This window comes from Calliphora vicina, chromosome 4 (genome assembly GCF_958450345.1).
Source record: "Calliphora vicina chromosome 4, idCalVici1.1, whole genome shotgun sequence".
Taxonomy (NCBI): Eukaryota; Metazoa; Arthropoda; class Insecta; order Diptera; family Calliphoridae; genus Calliphora; species Calliphora vicina.
In genome coordinates this window covers 37,945,096-37,966,426 of record NC_088783.1, presented here as the reverse complement: position 1 = coordinate 37,966,426, position 21,331 = coordinate 37,945,096, and the positions used below count along the sequence as shown (strand labels likewise).

The 21,331-nt window shown below is 26.9% G+C and overlaps 3 protein-coding genes across 4 annotated transcripts; 1 reads left to right on the top strand and 2 right to left on the bottom strand.

Moving 5' to 3' along the window:
- Positions 1-285: 285 nt before the first annotated feature.
- On the bottom strand, positions 286-2,181 carry LOC135956863 (p21-activated protein kinase-interacting protein 1-like). Its single transcript, XM_065507458.1, has 5 exons — positions 2,000-2,181; positions 1,794-1,943; positions 1,212-1,724; positions 1,085-1,155; positions 286-1,003 (listed from the first exon to the last, which is right to left on the bottom strand). Exons 1-5 carry the CDS (start codon positions 2,069-2,071, stop codon positions 412-414), a joined length of 1,398 nt encoding a protein of 465 aa, XP_065363530.1. The 5' UTR covers positions 2,072-2,181; the 3' UTR covers positions 286-411.
- An 8,997-nt stretch (positions 2,182-11,178) lies between these two features.
- On the bottom strand, positions 11,179-13,674 carry LOC135959138 (serine/threonine-protein phosphatase 2B catalytic subunit 2-like). The gene has a single exon (XM_065510183.1). It carries the CDS (start codon positions 12,967-12,969, stop codon positions 11,278-11,280), a length of 1,692 nt encoding a protein of 563 aa, XP_065366255.1. The 5' UTR covers positions 12,970-13,674; the 3' UTR covers positions 11,179-11,277.
- Positions 13,675-15,099: 1,425 nt separating this feature from the next.
- On the top strand, positions 15,100-19,989 carry Arp2 (Actin-related protein 2). 2 transcript variants are annotated; one of them, XM_065508299.1, is made up of 7 exons: positions 15,100-15,446; positions 16,193-16,303; positions 16,471-16,485; positions 18,014-18,229; positions 18,291-18,500; positions 18,786-19,214; positions 19,277-19,989. In XM_065508299.1, the coding sequence occupies exons 1-7, from the start codon at positions 15,399-15,401 to the stop codon at positions 19,445-19,447; spliced, it is 1,200 nt and encodes a 399-aa protein (XP_065364371.1). In that variant the 5' UTR covers positions 15,100-15,398; the 3' UTR covers positions 19,448-19,989. The 2 variants fall into 2 exon arrangements, with proteins under 2 accessions (XP_065364371.1, XP_065364372.1); XM_065508300.1 differs by lacking the exon at positions 16,471-16,485 and having other exon boundaries at positions 15,102-15,446.
- The last annotated feature ends 1,342 nt before the right edge of the window (positions 19,990-21,331 follow it).

The following is a 21,331-nucleotide window of genomic DNA, read 5'->3' as shown; positions in this document are numbered from 1 at the left end:
TTTTGGCTAAGGAATATATTTAATCGTCTATCAGAAATAATAGAAAAAAGTCCTATATCTCTCTCTTTTATGCCCTTGCAAAGTTTCAAGATGAACACTCGTTTAGTTTAAAAGTTATAAACCAAAATTCAGTATGCAAATATAATTGAGCATGATCCAGTCATTCAAAAAAATTTATTACATGCCCCAAAAACTGTGATAATTGTAAGTACCATCATGAAATAGCATGGTTTTACATGAAATAAACCTAAAAATGCCGATTTTATGAGTTGAAAAGATATTAAATTAACCTTTTATGTAAACTTTTTCTATATTTTATTTAATGCAGCACAAAGTTGAATTATTAAAAAAAAACACTTAATAGGAAACCATTAACATTTTAATGTAAAAGCTAAGCATACACAATTAAATTTATTTTTTAAATTTTTGCTTGCTTTTATTTAGCTGTGACTGCTTCGGTTGTTGTTTCTTATTGAATTGTTGTTTATTTTTGCTGTTGTCCAGTTTCTGCTTTTTCTTTTCATCATCTTTCCGCTTGACAATTTGTAATTTATGTTTACGTGATTTCGGTAAACGTATTTCTGGTTCAGGATTACTATCATCGCTATCCTCATCGCTATCTTCATCATCCTCCTCATCATCATCATCTTCTATACCGTCATCTTTGGTATCTGCATCATCATCTTCTTCTGCTACACTATCTGCCTCATTTTCAGTATCCTCACCTTCTCCATTGTCACTATCATCGTCTTCATCGCTGTCTTCTTCGCCATTTTCATATTCAATTGTAACTACTCCTCGTTGAGGCGCTTTAGCCTTGGAGGTAGTTGGTTTTATTTCGACTTCTTTTGCTCCTATTGTACTGCTTATTACGTAATTAGCTCCGAATTGTTCCAAATCTAATATACTTATACAGGTGGGACGACAGCCGATATTTGTTGTGGCAATTTCTTTTAGTTTTTGCTTATTTTCGATTATTTGCCATAGTTTAATTTCACCGGAACTAAAATATATTCAAAGGAATATGTTGTAATTAAGAATATCAACTGTTTTTTTTAAATCCTTGAAAGGAAAATACACCTACCTTGATGCACTGACTAAATTCTTCTTAAAAATACTCATCGCTTTAACTCTAGCATTATGGGCAACTATTTCCTGGAAAATCAAATATAAATGTTGTTTTATAAAACTTTTTAATGCTAATTGTTTACCTTTTCTTCTTCACTGTCTGTCGAAAGCCACAATATTTTACCATCTTCCAAACCTACAAGACATGCGTCATTTGTTACCCACTTCAGGCACACAGGCTTCGATTTAGTCTTGTGTGAACGTACAACATCTGCGTTTTTTATTGACCAAAATTCCACAACACGTTGTCCAGTTATAGTGAAATAATCACCCGTAGGTGACCAAGCCAAACAATCGGGTAGAAAGCCTAAAGTGTTACGACTTTTCAAATTTGTCTTATATGCCACGCGACCTTTCACTAAATTCCATGTTCGTAAGACCAAGTCTGAGCCTAGCGATAATGCCATCTTGCCACTAGGATGGCAGCTAATATGGGTAACAGGTGAACCATTGTGTGCCTTTTTCCATGTTGCATCGGTAAACCATGTTTTTAAACGTGTAGCAATCATGCGTCCATCATCGCCTCCTGTTAACAAATGTGTACCATCGGGAGTGAAGGCTAGAGCATTTATTGTGCCTTGGTGAGACAATAAAATCTAAAAAATATCATTTTTCAATTGTTACTTGTTTTATTATTTTCATTTGCTTAACTGCATTTTGTATACCTGTGACTGCTTTCTGGTACTCATATCGTAAATAAAAATACGGTCGTCTGAGCCACCACTGGCCACCCAACGTTCATGTACAGCCACACTTCTTATTGAACCGGAGTGGGATTTATCAGCAAATGATTGGGTTAAGGTTGGTTTCTCATTCTACAAATAGACACAAATTTAAAAAATATTCGAGTATGGAATCCACTCTTACTCACTTTTATGTCGAATTTGTAACCCAATAGAAACTCTTCGTAAGTGCCAATAATAATTTCTATATTAGCAGACATCGCGTTTAATTACAGAATTGAAAACTTTTAATTTATAACAATTTTTAACGTTCTAGTTGTGATTTTAATAATACAATGAATGAATTACGAATCGCCACACGTGCATATGTTTTGTTATTCTTCTTCTTCTTGCAATCCAAGGCATTGTTATTCACAGCGAACTAATAACATACACTGAAAAATATTTTTATATGTGATTTATTCTAGTATTTTTATTTTAACGGAAATAATTTACTTTTTTTTAAATGTTAGATATATCGCATTATATTTTTGAATTTTTTCCCTCTAAATTATTTGCTATTTATTAAGCTAGAAAGGAAAGGTTCCTAAAGGGAAAAACAATTCTGACAATTTTGTTTCTTATTTAAATTTTTTGATAACATATCGAGGGACTATATTCAAACCCCCTTATCTTAGAATACATTTAGTATGATTTGTCACGCGACATTCGCCATGTTTGTAATAGCGATTAGTCAACTCAAACATTCATAAACGAAAAAAACAATACACACATATAAATACGCCGTTTGAGCTGGTTTTAGGGCCTAATTGCCTAAATACCGGCGTTAAGTTTAGTGTGATTATTAGATGCAGTAACTTGTTTTTTGGTTAAAGCCACTAAATTTTGATTTGAAATTTTCAACCACTTTATTAGAACAATCATGTTTAATAGACCTTTGTTCGGCCTCTTATTTTTTTTTTGTAATAATTTGTTGTTGATAGAAATATTTCATAAGATGAGTGGAGTCATGATATAAATAAAAAAACAATAAATGGTAAGTAGAAAATATATATTTTCGGTTTTCAGTCCAATTAGCTCACGATAACAGATTACCTAAAAATACATTATATTATACAAATTTAGGAATTTTTTTGTTAATATTGTGTTAGAAAAAATCATTTGTTTATGAACATTTTTATTTTCGGATAAATTCTAACAAACTTGCCATTTATAATAAAAACTCAATAAAGAAACAAAGAATTTGGTGTTTTGTATTTTAAATTTTTTATTGAATTTTTAATTTTATATGTTTTTTTGTTGTTTTTGTCATTATCTCTTATTCACTTGGCTTTTGAAATGAATTCTCCATAAACATTTTTTAATTTTTATTATTATTATTTATGTTTTTTTTTGTATTTTGTTTATTGGTTAATTCACCATTAATAAGTTTTGGGTTTGTTTTTTAAATATATTTTTATTTATGTTTTAAATATTTATGTATAATTAAATTCATAAAATTGAATAATATTAAGTTTTGTTTAAAAAATATAAATGTATAAGTAAAAAAATGTGTTCCACAATAGCAATTTTAGATTTTTTATTTAGTATAGTATATTTTTGTGTTTTTAATTTCTTTTTAAATTTTCTTTAAGTAGAAATGTAGCTTAGTTAGGTTCATTTTGTTTAAGTTATAGTATGTTTATGTTAATTTTTGTCTTTATATTTATTTTGTTTTTTTTTTTAATAAATTGCTAACATGTTTTATTATTTTGTGAAGGTTGTCATACTCCTATTTTTTTTGCTTATTGTTTGTAATCATTTATAAGAGTATTCTAATTTGTTTGTTTTTATATTATACTCGCACTTAATGTAATTTATTAAAGTATAACGTAGAGTTTTTTTTGTAGATTCTGAAAAGATTGTTTGAATTTTTTCTGTATAAACACTTTAATAAGAAGCATAAGTGTTTTACTTTTCAAATAAGAAGATTGAATGAATTTGTTTATATTTTAAAAATATTTAGAATAAATTTTATTTACTTTAACTTTAATAAATATTTAAAACGTTAGAAAATTTTAGAATATTATGATTTTTAATACCGGGTGAATATTTTATTAAAAAATACCAAAACCAGATAATAGATACATGATGTGCAATTATGTATTATTTTGGATTCATGGTTAAGGTACTTACTTATTCAAATATTGATGATTTTAGAAAGCATTTTTATACATTTACATAATAATGGGGTGGTGTTTGTACCAGGAATAACAACAGCTACTGCCATGCTGAAAACAATTTCCGGCAAATATTATTATTTTTTGTTAAGTTTTGATAAAATATTAAATTAATTAATCAATTTTGTTCATTTCTTATTTTACAATTCGATAAATTTGTTTATAGTTCGTTCCACATTATGCCTTGTTGTAAAATATATGACGTTGTTATTTTCCGTCGGAAATGTTTACACATTTGTTCCATTTCTGTAAATAGAGTCCTTTTCAAAAACGAATAAACAATAATTTGGTGTTCTGCTAAACGAGTAAATCATGAGTATAGAAGACCAACAAATGTGGACTCGTTTTAAAATCGTGAAAGTAACAGAACAAAGGCAATTTTTATATAATTTAATCAAAACTATTACGAACGGAATATGTGTTTAGCCAGTTATAAACGTTTATAACAATTCAATTCTTGATCATCAAATTGACAAATCAAAGACAAAGGTTGCATTGGTGGTCTTCAAAATTATTGTTTATTGAAAAAATTTTTGAAAACACATTTTCAAACCAAAAATTGTTTCGTTTATTTACTTTTTACATTATTATTTTTATTTCTTATCAAGCTTCACAATTAAAAATTATAGGAATGATAATAATTTTGATATTAGATACATATATTATAAAAGATTTAGAAATATTAGGATTTTTATGAAATTCTAGCTAAATTTTAAGATTTTTAGGCCACGGGGGCCCTTAGAATGAATACAATTTCCAAAAACGAAAAACATTTTACTTGCGTTTAATTGCTCCCACAAACTTTTATATTCTTGAGATTAAAATTTCAAAAATTATTAGTTTTGTGAACAATTCATTTGACGTTAAATCAATATATTTCTAAACATGAATGTTTTATTTGTTTTGTTGTTTTTTTTATTAAATATTTTTAAAACGTTTTCCATTTTTGTGTTCTTACAATGAGCCTAATTAGGTTTTTTTGTTTTGTTTTATTTCTTTGTTAATAATTTGTTTTACTTATATTTAATATTAATTTAAATCTTGTTTTGTTTTTAGAATTGCTTGAAAAGGCTAAATTTGTTGTAAGTTACTTTGTTATTTTATTTTTTGTTTTTGTAATTCAATTGTAAGTACATTAAATATATATTTATTTTAAATGTGAAGTAGTTTTAATAAATATCATTATGTTTTTCTTTTGTTTTTGTTTTAAAGGTGTGAGGCAAAAAATTGAATATGGTATTTTCAGAATTTTTTTACATAACAAATAAATAATTACTTTTAAAGATTTTGCTTAAGATTTTACAAATATCCATGTATTATTTTAAAATGTTCAATATTAAAAAAATAAAAAAAAACAAGAACATGGTTTTAGTTTTACTGCTCAAACATTTTCCTTGGTTTAAACGAACATTTTATTAGCTTTTTTTATAAATGTTTATGTTTATTATTTTATAATTTTCAATTTGATTTAAAGCATTTATTTGTGAAACTTTTTTTTTTTTTGCTAAAAAGTATTTTATTTAATTATATATATTTGTTTTTCGGTTTGTAATCCATTATGTTTAAATTTTTGTTCTTATCATACTAAATTTGATTGGAAAAAAAATTGTTTGTTAGTTTGTTTGTATGTTTTTAATAATTTAATGAATTTTCGAGTTTTGTTTTTGAATTTCAACTACGTTTTAATTATATTTTATTTTTAATATATGTATATATTTTATAAGTACGTGCATTAAAAACTAGAGCGTGTTTTCTTTTTGTTTTTATTATTATTATGATTTCAATACATATTTCTTTTTTATTTATTCTTCATTTAGATTTGTATGTAAGACTTATAAAATGATTTAAACTTATACAAAATATTGACTAGTTTCTAGTGTTAATATTAATTATAATTAATTAAATAAAAAAAAACATTGTTTAATTTTCTATAATATGACACTTTAAATCATTGAAAAATTATAGAATACAATTTAAAGAATAGAAAATGATAATTTTGACGGTGCTATAGGAATTGCTGGCCTTATTTATAAAAAAGAAAGTATTTTTTTGTTTTGAGTAAGCAAATTTCAGTTAAGTAGTACATATTTATAATTAATTTAAAGTCATTTAAATTGGGATTGTTGGTAATCAAAAATTGTCATTATTTAATATATACGAATGTCATAAACCAATGAATATAATAGTCATAGATGGTTACTCAGCTCGAAAAAGTTTCTCTTTATTTTTTAAAGATCTTGTATAAGTAATGATCCAATTTTTGCAGAATTTAAATAGCATATTATCAATGTATAAGAGTTATTTCGGGGCTTGACTTTTAACAGACAGACGGACGGACATGAATATATCGCCACCGCTATCTAGAACGAACCAGATTATATACAGGTATGTGATTAAATCAGTTTCGAAATCGAACGTTATTGATTACAATGTTATAATACATTTGAATTAATTTAAATCAAATTTCTTGCCTACATTCCTTTACTATTTGTCATCTAGGCGCTCAAAAACAAGTCTTGAAATCGATCGAAATTTATCACAACTCAAATAGATTGTTGTGAAATCGATTAATTTGCATCCCATACCTGATATACTTTATGGGATATACGTGTATAAATTTGTATTCTAATTATTAGCAAATGTTGTTAAATTCCCACAAAATTGATTAATTATTAATTTAAATTGTTTATTAATTTTGACATTATGTATTTAGAAATTAAATATAAATAGTCCGGTTATTTGAGATTCGCTCACTCTACAAAAAATAACAAAAAAACTGATATGACACAATGGACAACATTTGTTTAAAATTGTTTTGAAAACCTGGCCAAAAATCTATGTTTATTAAATAGATGTATTTTTTTATAACAAAATTGGAAAGAAAACCTAAATTCAATGAAAAATAGATATTTTTGTTTAAGGCATTATGTTGTTTTAAAATTTTGTTTTTGTTGATTTGAGACGTCATATCTAAACAGCGTGCAATGATAACATAATTTTTGTTTTATATATGTATGTATTTTTATTATTATTTCAATTTCATTTCTCAATTTGTGGTTATTATATAGAATTTATGTTGTTCAAGTAAAATCGTTAATATATAATTTACTCGTATTTATTTTATTTGTTTTTTAATATTTATTTTGGAAAAATTGCTTTAAAAAGTTATCTTCTGTTTTTTTGTTGTTTTGTTTCTTAAATACTTAAGACTTTATTAATTTATTTGAAAAGTGTTTTAAATATGCAATGTAAAGTTTATATATGTATGTACCTATATATATATATTTTTTTTGATTTCTTCATTGGTGTGTTAACACGTGTGTTTATGTAAGTGTTAGTGAGCGTATTTAAGAGTGTGTTTAAAAAAAACTGTAAAATTTTAGTTAAAAAATTTAAATTGAAATAAGCAAAATTTCGCAAAACAGTAAGATAAATTTAATTTTTTAAATTTTTATTGAAAATATTGAGGTTTAAAAAATTTAGTAGAGAAATTCAATTAAGAAACTTTATAATTTATTTTAATAAAACAAAAATTACTAAACAAATTTTTTTTAAAATATATCCAACAATGTTTTGAAGTTTTCAATTATATTTTACAAAATAATTCTTGAAATATAAATATAATTAGTTTAATTTAAATCTAGTTGGATCTAAAATATGATAATTTTGAAATAATAGTAAAAACTTTCGAAGAATCTACTTGTTTTACAAATATTTTTTTTTAATATGTTAACAATATCAATAAGTCTCTTAAATAAATTTCCCACATTGTATAGTTTAAAAACAAAGTTGCTTTGAATTAAAAAAAAGCATATGTAATAACAAATATATTAAAAATGCCTTAGTAGAAGAATTCTTTTTATTATATATGCCATATTTATTATATAATATTTGAACTTGAGTTTAATAATAAAAATAATAAACTAGAGCGATTTGAACAAAATATGTTTCTCCCTCCAATTGTTGGGTTCTTTTTAAATGAGTAAATTATTTATTTTTTTGATATCATTTCAAAAATAAAAAATAAACAAATAATAAAAATATAAATTTTAAATTTTTAATATTTTTTTATGAAAATAATTTATTTAATTTGTTTGTTTTTTTATTTTAATAAATGCTCAATTTATTTTTAGTTTTCATTCACTTTTTGTTATAAAAAATTAAAATAAAAAAATTTAAAAAATATAACATTATACAATATAATAATAACTTAAATAAATATATACACTATACAATAGTAGAAATTAATAGTTTACTTTTTTAATAATTAAGTTTTTTTTTTTAGATTTTCATATTTTTACTGTAAGTTAATAAGGAACACAATAAACTACCAAATTACACTTTATTATATGCAGTATATATGTAACTAATATATCCATCAATATCCATTCATTTATTTACTATGTGGATACAAATAGATGTTCAGACGACATATACATACATTAATTATTATTTTTTTTTTGTTTTTATATATTTTATATTTTAAATTTAATAATAAATCCATAATAATATTAAATTTTCATACACATAATTCAATCATAATAATAATAATAATAATTAATAACCATTATACATAATAATATTTTATAAAGAATTGTTAAACAATTTGAGAGTAAAGCAAATGCATGATAGATTCGTTTAGAACGAAAAATTAATTGTTTTAGGTTGTAGGAAAACAGAATAGTAGTTTTAAACAAAAATTATTATATAGATGTTTAGTTTTATAAATTATTTAATTTTGTATGTCCGTTAGATATCCCCTGTGTTTATGTGTTTTTTTTTATAAAATTTTATATTTTTTATAATGCAGTATAAGTTTTGTTAAACAAAATCAATAATGGAAAAAGTTAAACAGTGTGAATCACTTCACTTTGAAATTAATTTTTTATAAGACCAGAGTTATGCCGTAATTTTAACAAATAAATACCTACGGTTTATAAAACCTGTTAGATAACTTTGCCAAAAATGTATCTTGACGTTGATTTCAAATCAAAATGATGAAATATTTGCTGAACGGGAATTAGTAGAATTATGAAATTTTGGATCAATAAATACAGCAAAACTTAATATGAAATACCAAAAGATTACATATGTATATATAAGCAAATACCAAACAAATATAATATGGATTTAAACATTTTAATTTAACCATGTTGATAATTCTGTTGTAAATTTAAAATATAGAGAAATTTTTTTTTTTTTTAAAAATTGGTGATCAAAAATGTTGAATTTTTTTTTTAATATGATGATAAATTCGTAGGTAACAAATCGACGTACTCGTGATTTACATAACACCTTCATTAAAGTATATTGAAAAAAAAGAACATTTTTTGGTGGAAAAAATTTTTGTTGAAAATAGGTAACAAATCGAGGTTGTCTTGATATTAAATATCAACCGAACCAGGAATGTACACGATATATAGATGTATAATTCATGTTTGTATGTTATTCGGGGCATCGGAAAGTTGATTTCAACTGACAGACGGACATGGCTATATCGACGACTCCGCTATGTTTAACGATCCAGAAGGGTATACAAATATAGAGTAATAGCATTTCAAATTAGAAACAAGATTATAATCATACACAAATGCTATTGAAAATATGACAAATCATTACAATATTTAAGAGATACATTTTGACAAAAATGCTCTTTATTATTTTCTTTCCAAAAAGCTTTTCATCAAACAAACAATTTCTCACTGAAAACGTTTTATTCTAAAAGTTATTTATCATAACTTAACACAAAAGATTAAAATTTCCAACAATTATCTAAGAATAGAAAATATCTAATTATATTGAGTCACGCCATGAGATTTTATCACCGCATTCACATTTTCTGTATGTTTCTCTCAATTCTAGAGAAAAAACTCAAATTTAATTCAACAAATTCTTTTTTTAAATTTATTTTGTAAATATTAATTTTTCAATCTTGACTAACAACGCAGATTATTCCATTAAATTAATATTAAAGTTTGTTACATTGTATCAGCTCATTAACAATTATATTTCTCTTCACATTGATCAAAGATTTTAAAACATTATCCCCGAAATTTTGAAAATCTCCATATTTGTTTTATAAAACTTTGAAAATTAATGATCCATTTTTTCAAAAATTCTTAATATTGATCTTAATTGTCTTGAATGTTATACAAATAATATTGACTTGTGCGTATATAGAAATAATAATTTGGTATATTTCTTATTTCTTTTAAAGGTTGCGATTATACGATTCTAAAAGTTTTTTTTATTTTTTAAAACTATCAGCCGTAACTTTAAAGGATTCACACTGTAAAAAAGAAACAAAAATTAAATTATTCCTTTTGTTAGAATACTTTTTGTTTTGGAATGCCAATAATATAAAGTATTTTGTAAATACTATTTATAAATCATATAAATAGTCAACTTTATGGAATCAGAAGGTAAATTAGGACAATAATAGCAATCATTTAAAACAAAATGTTAAGTAAAATATTAAACATAATTTTAAATTTTTAAACTTATCAAGACAGACTAAAAAATAGTTCTTAGAAAAAAATCATTTGGAAAAGTTAAGAAATTATTGAATTACTTTTCAATTTTATCGAAAGAGTTCAAAAACCTTCAATTTAAATTATAGTTCTAAACAAAATTTAAAAAAAAAATTTAAAACATTATTAACAAAATACTTTTCAATATAAAATCATATCGATTCTACTTGAGAGCCAATATTGCATTATAAATCTCTAATAAGTTACTCCTAAAAGTTGACTATTTTTAAAATAATTACTTAGTTTTAATTTTGGTGACCAAATTTAATTAATTAAATACAAAATTCTTAAGTTTTTAACGGAATAAATCACAATTCAGGGCGGTTACACTGTGAAAAGAATTTGTATGCAAAATATGTTTTTTCTATTAGAATTCTGGAGTAACCTTGCCTAAAAAATATGTAAAGTGGGTTTTTTTCATAATATATAAACAAAAAATAGAAAATTGTATATAAATGTAGGAGAATAGAGTACAAGTTATGTGTTCTTTGTTTCTTTGTAGGAGGAGTATAAATGAATGAATGTTTTTAAACTTGTATGAATAAATGTTATTAATATATATTTTGTTTTCTTGTTTCATCAAAAGTTTCTTCACCTGCCAGTGTTACGATGATGCTGTTTTTGTTTTATGTTTTTTTTTGTTTGTTTGTTTTTAATTTCTTAGTTTTGTGTTTACATTTAGTATGTATGTAGTATATTGCTTAATGGCCTATTAATTTACCCACTATGAGTGACATTGTTAGTACTACCTGATGCTGTGCTGCCATTGCCGTCACGTCCAGTTGCTGGATTTTGATGATGTTCATCGCTGGTAGGCGTTGGTGGTTGATCACGTCTGGGTGGCATACGTTCGTTGACAGCGTCGAGACCCTTAGCTTCGGCAAATGAGGTGATTTTGTGATTGGGAGAAAAACCTTGCATGGCATTTTTCAATGACTGCTTGCCACCCGATAGAGCACCCAAAGGCAGGGCACCGGTTGGAGTAAGACCCTTAAGTTGTAATACGGACTCGGATTCTTCTCGCAACACCGAGAAGACACGAGCCATTTTTCCAATTGCTCGTATTTTGTTGCGTATAACTTCTTTTCGCAGTGCTGCCTCATCGTCGGATAGAGGTTCTTCGCTTTCTTCGGTCATTAGTTCGTCATCAGAGCAGATGTTGAGAACGTTCACGAGCATTTCGGTAACCTTTTCGCCCACAAAAGGCAAGGACCAAGTGAATACATCCATGAAATTGGGAAGCCAATAGGGGTGGGGCGAACAGTTAAACTGACGTATGTTCATGACGTTGTTTTCATATTTGAGAACGGCCGCTTTATTATTGTATACATCAAGATAATTTGGTGCCGAGAATATGGTTATAAGCGAGGGGAAACCGGTGGTTTGACTCTTACGATACATACGATAGCCAGCATCTTGAGCCTCATGGGCACGTATTATCGAAAGTAGATTGTTATTCTGCAGGAAGTCACAACAGGCCGCATAGCTGTAGAAATACGAACAACCACGTACTGAGTTGTGCGTATAAAAATCTGAATTCTTTTCATTTCCAAAGTCTTCCAGCGGATCTGACCACAGCAAATCGCACATAGGTCCAAAAGCTGGAGGTTCTTTAAAACGATCCAGTCGTCTAATATCATCCAATTCGTGTATTTCTGGCGAAAGGCCTCCATGAACACACAGGAACTGTTGGTTCATTAGGGCCGCCAATGGCAAACAGTCAAAGGCCTCCATACAAGCATCGTAAACACGTTCCGAGTACTTAATCTTGCACTCTTGTTTAAATGTAAAGTATTCGGTTAAATGACGACACTCGTGATTGCCACGCAATAAGAATAGAGTGTTGGGATAAGTAATCTTTAGAGACCATAAATAAAGTACGCACTCAATACTGAAATATCCTCGATCGACGTAGTCACCCAAAAAGAGGTATTTAGTAGTGGCTGGTGAGCCACCGACTTCGAATAGTTTCATTAGATCATAGAACTGGCCATGAATATCGCCACACACTGTAACGGGCGCTTCTATATCAATCATGGTCTTTTCCTGGCGCAATAAGGCGGCGCCCTCTTGGATAATGCGCAGGGCGGGTGGTTCTTCTATGCGACCTTCAAGAATAAAGTGTTGTTTGAGTAATTCATGGTTCGGTTTTCCCGATCGGGGATCTGGGAATACTTCAGACATGGTAAGCTTATGGCTAGGAGGAAATGGCACACTGTCTACAACACGATCCGTAGTATTTATAGCAGGTCTTAGGCTACTGCGAGTAGGGCTGTCCTGATTAGATTGGCTGCCAGCCGACGATGGCTGTTGTTCGGCGGAACCAGAAGCTGTACCTGATGTTGTACCAGAGGCAGCAGATGATTGTTGGTTGCCGGTAGCGGCTGTTGCTTGACTATTCGAAGACATGTTTGAGGATTTTTTGTTCCTTTCTATTTAAACCCTTTCACAACAAGCACAAAAATTCAACAACTTTAACTACACCTCCTTATTTTTTCTTTTCGTTCAATTCTCCTTTTAACTCCACCTTTCTTTCCTTTTCAATTTTATTCTTCTTCGCTTTTTTCTATCACTCTCCCCTCCACACCTTTCGTTTTCTTTCTTTTTTTTTTTTTGCTTTTTTTAACAATAGCTATGTGTATTCAATGTTTAATAAATATTTATTATTTTATCTCAAATACTTTTAAGAAATCCTTTAAATTTTTTCCAAGTAGAAAATTTTTTTAGCTTTAAAAATTTTACAAACTTAATAACTTGTTCTGGGCTTAATTTTTTTTATTAAAATCCAATAAGAAAAAATGGTATTCTCTGCAAATCTTTTTTACTTGTTCTTCTTTTCACTCTCTTTGCAGACTTTTTTTCAAGTTTGCGAAAAAAATTTTCACTTTTTTCTAATCAACGTTTATGTTTGTTAAATTTAGTTCCCTAATCGTGTCGTTATTCACCACATTTCCATTAACAATTCCTTTGTAACACTTTTTTAACTTAAATATTTTTATTAAATTTTCAGGAAAAAGTATACAATTTTTTTTGCAATAAATCGACAAAAATTTTATTTTTCGTGTAATGTTCGTTTCAGTGTTGCATTGTGGTATTGCTCTATAAAAAATATTTCTTCCTTCAAAAAATGTCAAGTAGAAAGTTTCGTTAAGTTTGTCAATCGTTTTGCAGCACTGCGACGAAAATCAGGGTTGTCACTGAAAACAGATTGGTGACATGTAAATTTGGTTATAAAATATTTTACATGTCATCAATGTTTAAAAGCTATAAGCAAGCAAGTTGCTTTAGGAATATAGGAAATTGTAAGGAGAGAATTTATTCTGGAACAACTGAAATCTTTTCCGATAAATAAGTTAAGGGCACCAGATGACTTTTTCAGTACATTCATATTGGAATGTACATAAATTTGATACAATTATTGATTATTATTTAGTGATAAAATGTTGTTCGCTAATTTGTTTGCGAATTGAATTTGAAATCAGCTTCGCATAGAAATTATATTTATGTCAGGGTGTCTACTCATAAACAAAGCAAGAGCAAATAAATATTTTTATTGATGCTATTAAAGTTAAAAAATCAAAAAACATAAGCTGTTTTTCAATTAAATAAAAAAAATTGTTTAAATATCATGCCTAAATTCTTTTAAATTAATTTTGATACTTTTTAATTTGTTTGTTCATGCCTAAATTCTTTTAAATTATTTGCTATAGTTAAATTGCAGTTTTGTGTGCATCCAAATTTCGTCTGTAGAAGTACGAAGCTATTGTAATTTATTTCAGCTGACAAATTCGGAATTATGTAAATAAACAAATTAAAGCCGCTATTTATTCTAATTTTGTTTATGCATTGTTGGGAGTTATTATTCCGAAAACTTTAAATAGTATTTAGAGGAGCAGTCATAGAGAATCCACATAGAGGGGAAACTGGAAAACTAAAAAAAAAAAATAATACATATAAGTTTTGTTGTTGTTTTCACATAGTTTTTTTTTACTAATACATTCTCAGCACTTAGGTTATTTTACAATTGAGTTAGGTCTTGCCCAGGAGAGTTTCCTATGTATGTGTATTAATTTGTGGGAGTAACGAATATTTTGATCAAATATAAATCTAACTATATAAAGCCGGTTATATAAATGAAGAATTAATAAAAAAAAAATCTGAAACATTAACATTTTGCCAAAAAATCTGAATAAACTAAAAGAACAAACAAATTGTCTTCTATTATTTTCGAATGCTAGTATTTGTAAAATTTTAATGGTGTACTTAATTATGGTTACAAAAATATGTGAAATATAGTGCTCTGCTAAAAATTTGGTTATCTGAATTTGTTACCTTTTTTACATTCGTTGTAATTTTTTTTGTAAATTTGTTTTACTTATTTACACTTCATGTAAATAATGTAAATGCAACACTAACGCTTATAACAACTCTGTGTTAGTTTGAAAATATGTATTGCTGTTTGTGAAACAGAGCGTCTTTGTACGTTGTATGACAGCACTGTTATAAAATCGCAATATTTTAGGAAAAAATCTCTAAATTACCATCACTGACTGTCACCCGCAAAGGTTTGACATTATTCGTCATCCAGCAGTGGAGAAAAATTAAAAAAAAATAGTTTTATTATTGTGCAAAAAATCTATAAATATTCCACTGTTTTCTAAAATAAACTATTATAAATAAATTAATACTTAATAAGTTGTTTGTAAAACGTGTACAAGTTCAAATTATATACATATAAAAGGTGCAAAAAGGGAACACACCTTAAAAGTTGTTTGCAAAAGTCAAAGCACCTACAGCAGCCGCAGAAAGAAAGAAAAAAAAAACAAAGTGAAAAAACCATGGATAGCAAAGGACGCAATGTTATAGTTTGCGATAATGGTACCGGTGTAAGTAGAATGAAATTAACCTGGTGTCACTATACCTTTAAGCAATACATTTGCCTTCTAATGCGGATGTCTGCAAGCAGAAATATAGATTACAAAAGACAGCGAAAATTAATACTAGTGACATACATTTTGGATTGTGGGTCGTTTCTCTTTTAACTTCTAGTTCGTTGGCTGGTCATTTTATGTAGCCTTTTCAACGATTATTACATAGAGTGTTCAAGTGTAAAGCACAAAAATCATATTTAAATAATAAAGTTTTTAGTTTAAAGACGCTCCCTTTCAAAGTTGAAACAATTGTTGAGGCCAGTGCTTTGATTACTCATTCATATGTGGTGTACCTTGTAGATGAAGCGCGTTGCATTGTATATGTGTTGTTTTGTTATCTGCACTGTTTAGTATTTGGAATATTTGTTAATATTTATAAAGACTTTATCGGTGACAAATACATTGACAATATAGCACATATCAATTCCGAAATAAATGGTTTATCTAATGAAAATAGGTATTATTAATTATAAGAGTAAAAAATATAACAAAAACAAATCATATTTTGTAATTTTAATTAAAATAATTCTAATATTGATTTACAAATACGAATTTTTAATAGGCTTATGTAAAATTTATGAGGGTAATAAAAAAATCTAAAAAAATATTCGTACTAAACCGAGAATATTAGTTTATATTTTTTAGATTTTTACAATTTAAAAAAATAACAGTGAGTTAAATTTTGATATATTCTATTACAGTTCGTTAAATGTGGCTATGCCGGTAGCAATTTTCCCGCCCACATATTCCCCTCCATGGTTGGCAGGCCAATCATTCGTGCTGTTAATAAAATTGGCGATATCGAAGTTAAGGTAAGTTAATCCATACATGATTTCCAATACAATCAATTTAAATTAGTTTAGTTGATTTTGATTATTATAAATTTAAAAAAAATCTCTTTTTTTTTGTTCTTCTTTATTTATATGTAATAAAAAAACATATTTTTTTGGAAAAAATATCTTTTTTGAATATTTTACAGGATTTACACGTTGATGTAAGTCTATAGATTCCTAATTTATTTTCATTAAGTACAAAATTGTTGCGTTATTCTTTTGCCCAGCATAAAATTAAATAAAAACTAGTTGTCAGTTTTACTAAACATCGATTTTTGTTAGCTATTCTAGACGTTCTTTAAGTTAATTTCTTTTGTTCCCCTATTTTTTTCTTACTGAAAGATGCGTTACATTAACATACAAATTTTTAGAATGCCTTTAATGAAAGCATTGCGTTTTATGTTAATTTTTCTAAATTATTGTTTAAACTTTGAATACAATTTGTGAATGAATGTTTGTTGTTTTTTTATTATTATTTTACTAACATATTTTTATTTGGATTTCCTTTAAAAGCATGCTTTATTTACTTTATTTTATTTGTGGATTTATTTCGTTGTTGAGAATTTTATTTAAGACGAGAATAATTTCTTTTTAACTCACATTAAATGTATTTTTAGCGAGCAATTTATATTTATTAAATGTTTAGTTTTGACAAAATTTTAAAAATTATTTTTGTTTATTGAAATATAGAGAAACGTTTTTGGAAACAATAGAAACATTTTTGATAATTATATTAAAGTTTGTAAAAATGCATTTATAGAATGTGGTTATAGTTCTTAGCATTGTCGATACAATGGTAACTTTGAAACTTCTGCAAGAAAAAGGAATTAAAATAAAATTAAAAAATTAGGTTAAAAACACAATATTTTACCTTTATTTCAATATTTATTTTATTTTGATAATTTCATTTAGTTACTTGGTAATTTTCATAATTTCATTTAACTAGTTGGTAAAAATGGCTATATAGTCAGAGCTTTGAATTAATTCAATATGAGCTTTATTCACTAGAATCTTAATTCAGAATTAAAAATTTCAAATTTAAATACCAAAATAATAAACGATTTTAAGCTGGATTAAAGCTAAAACCTATCTGTTATAAATATTAAATTAAAAAATCAGAAGTAGGTATCTAAAAATATAAACAAATTTCGTGAGACAACATTGTAAAACTACTCCAAGACAAGGAAATTTAATAGCAAGCGAGTTTAAAAAATTCCCTAAAATGAATCTCCGGTTGGTTTTCAATAATCTAAAATTGAAAATTAGTTCTCGAACTGTTAACCGCAGGGTAAATGAGGCTAGTCCTGGTTGCTAGTATAAATTAGAAGCATTAAAGCACAATTTTTTCCAGTTTTGCAAGTAATATAAAAACTTGTATCTAAACTTAGGAAGTAGTAAATAATTCAAGCCACTTTATGTAGTGATTTCCTACCACATTATTGTTTTTTTTTTATAGATATTTGAATAAATCTACCTTCACTGCTTTCTTCCTTTAACTCCTCTAGGCTAAATCATCGTTTCTAATCGTTTATTATACGTTTAGTACATGTTGTTGTATTTTTCTTTCTAGTGTGTTTGCTTTAATTTTTTATTAAAACCAATTTTTGATTTGACTCATAAAATCTTCTTTCCTATAACTCTCTAGCTAAAACATTTTTATTTAACATTTTAACTAACACTGTTTTCTAGGATTTAATGGTTGGCGATGAAGCATCACAATTACGATCACTACTCGAGGTATCCTATCCCATGGAAAATGGTGTTGTACGAAATTGGGAGGATATGTGTCATGTGTGGGACTATACGTTCGGGCCGAAGAAAATGAATATTGATCCAACAAATACGAAAATATTGCTCACGGAACCACCAATGAACCCTCTGAAAAATCGTGAGAAAATGATAGAGGTATGTTTTGAAATTAAAAGTTTTAGGCTCTTGAAATTAGATATTTTCATTCTTATTTTAGGTTATGTTTGAAAAATATGGGTTTGATTCAACATACATTGCCATTCAAGCGGTTCTAACTTTATATGCTCAAGGTCTGATTTCGGGTGTTGTTATCGATTCGGGTGATGGTGTGACGCATATTTGTCCTGTCTATGAAGAATTTGCACTGCCACATTTAACAAGACGTTTAGATATTGCCGGTCGTGATATAACACGTTATTTAATTAAGGTAATGTATTTATATAATGATTCTTAATTTAATTATTTAATGAAAACGAGAGATTTTCCAAAACGACAAACAGATTTGTTTACTCCATAGTAAAACGAGTAAATAATGGGGATTCAATTTACATAACACCAAAATTTGTAAATTCGTTTCAAAACAACAAAACCAAAACCTTACTTGAATTCGGTTTAAAGAACACCAAATATATTTTCGAAAAATATTCCGGAAAGAGAAAAAAAGTTGATGTCATCTTAATCTATAATTATTATTCTATTTCTTATCTTCCAGTTACTTTTATTACGTGGTTATGCTTTTAATCATTCCGCTGATTTTGAAACAGTTCGTATGATGAAGGAAAAACTATGCTACATTGGCTACAACATTGAAATGGAGCAAAGATTAGCACTTGAGACTACGGTACTCGTAGAATCGTATACCTTGCCAGATGGTCGTGTGATAAAGGTGGGCGGAGAACGTTTCGAAGCACCCGAAGCCCTTTTCCAACCGCATTTGATTAATGTAGAAGGTCAAGGTATTGCTGAATTAGTATTTAATACTATACAAGCGGCAGATATTGATATGAGACCAGAATTGTATAAACACATTGTACTGTCTGGTGGCTCAACTATGTATCCCGGTCTACCCTCACGTTTAGAACGTGAAATTAAACAATTGTATTTGGAAAGAGTTTTGAAGAATGACATAGACAAATTAGCGGTAAGTTAGAAAGAATCATTTTAATTTTGTTTACATATATCTACAAATTTCTTTTTTTACAGAAATTCAAAATTCGCATTGAAGATCCACCTAGAAGAAAGGATATGGTGTTTATTGGTGGCGCTGTTCTGGCTGAAGTTACTAAAGATCGTGATGCATTTTGGATGTCCAAGCAGGAGTATCAAGAACAGGGCATTAAAGTATTACAAAAACTACAGAAAATTACTGTTTGAAAAAAGAATTTAATTCTTTTGTAACAGCTTTAATAAAACTGACAAGTCTAACGGGCATTATATATGGTTAATTCGTTTTAATGCCAGTTTTTTTATACATATATAAAACTACAAACATCGTCATTAAAGTAAATGTAAAGCTAAATGCTAAAGAAAACTTTCCAAATCTTCCAATGAAAAGATAATTAGCCTACTCTATCTATTCTTATTCCCCTAAGTCGTTGTTATACTTTTCTATTAAACAATCATGTTTCTTTTTATTTTTTTCTCTACTGTATATCCTTACTTCAATATACATATAATTGTTTTTCTTTAACAATTTGCATTTATGTAGGTCTCCCTTCCTTTTTTTAATTTTCTGTAACCAAATAATTTCTGCCTTTTCTATTGTTTGTGTTAATATATAATTTTTTTAAACTAATTTTTTATTTAATTTTTATTTTCAAGTATTTTCTAGTATTTTATATTAATTTTTTTTTAAGTAAATGATCAATTTTCAATAAAAAAAATTATTACTGTATCTTATTTTCTAGAAAACAAGATTTAACTTGAGTTTTATATTTATTTATATTTTGGCTGTTAACTGTTGTAAATCTTTTAATAATTTCGAACAGTTTTCTGGTATATATTGACAGATTTTTATTGTAGTTAAATAAATCTTTTATTTTCGAAGATTTAAATTCAACGTTGGCTATCGATTCGAAATTCTTTATAGAATGAGGGTAACGTTTTTCGGTAACAGAAGTAGTGATAGTCGAGGTGAAAATGTATTTTAGGGGGAACGACAGCCAATCTTGTTTAAATCACATTAAATCGAAAAGTATTTCTGTTTTTCTGACAATTAAAATTTTATTATTTCGAAAGTCATATTCGAAGTCTTTTTTATATAAAACAAAATGTTTATTTGTTATTCACAATTAAATATTTCAACGTAAACAATTATTTTCTTTTTACATAACATTTTCCTATATTCTAATAAAAATTAATTTAAATGTTTAATATAACTAACATTTATACATTTTGACATTTTCTTTTATTTTGAATTTCGAACATTTTCATTTTCGGGTTCGGATTGAGTTACGCCAGTAACCCCCCTGGTTCGGTTATTTAAATCGGCTCATAAATGGTTGTGAAATAAGCAAAAAACCACGCCTCACTCGATTTATACCTATTTTTGAACTATGTTTGATCTAAATCTGGAATACTACGTCATTATTATAGACAGTGTGGATATCTGATGATAGACATTTCAAAGAAATGCAGACAAAGACTCAATCGGGAAAAAATTAAAAAAAAAAATTTTCAACAAAATAATTTTATTTTTCACCGAAAACTTTTTTCACGAAAATTTTATTTCAACAAAAAAATTATTTTTACGAAACAAAAATTTTTTCAGAGTTGAATAACTCTCTTTCTTGTTTTTAAGGAACTAAAAAAACATTCCAAACAAATAAATATCTTTTCCAAAGGTATTTATAAAAAATTTCTCTTTCTAACACAAACAAATTTTGAAATTTTCTTTTTCGAATAAATTTATTTTGCGACTGAAATACAAAATACATCATAAAAAAACAAGACCGGAAAACAATGTTAAAATCATAGATAAATACACCTAGATCGGAAACTTTGCTGTCAAAGACCTAACTCAGTTGTCAAAAACCTTAGTAATGAGAATGTATTAGTAAAAAAAACTATGTGAAAACAAAAACAATACTCGTATGTGTAATTATCTTTGAGTTTTTTCTAGTATCTGCTCTATATTTATTTCTCTATGGTTTAAATTTTTGTATGAAATACACTCACACTTATTTAAAAATTTAGTGATTTTCATAAAAAAATTTGAAAATTGTTAAATCAGGCTCTAAATTTTCGTATTTGAAAATG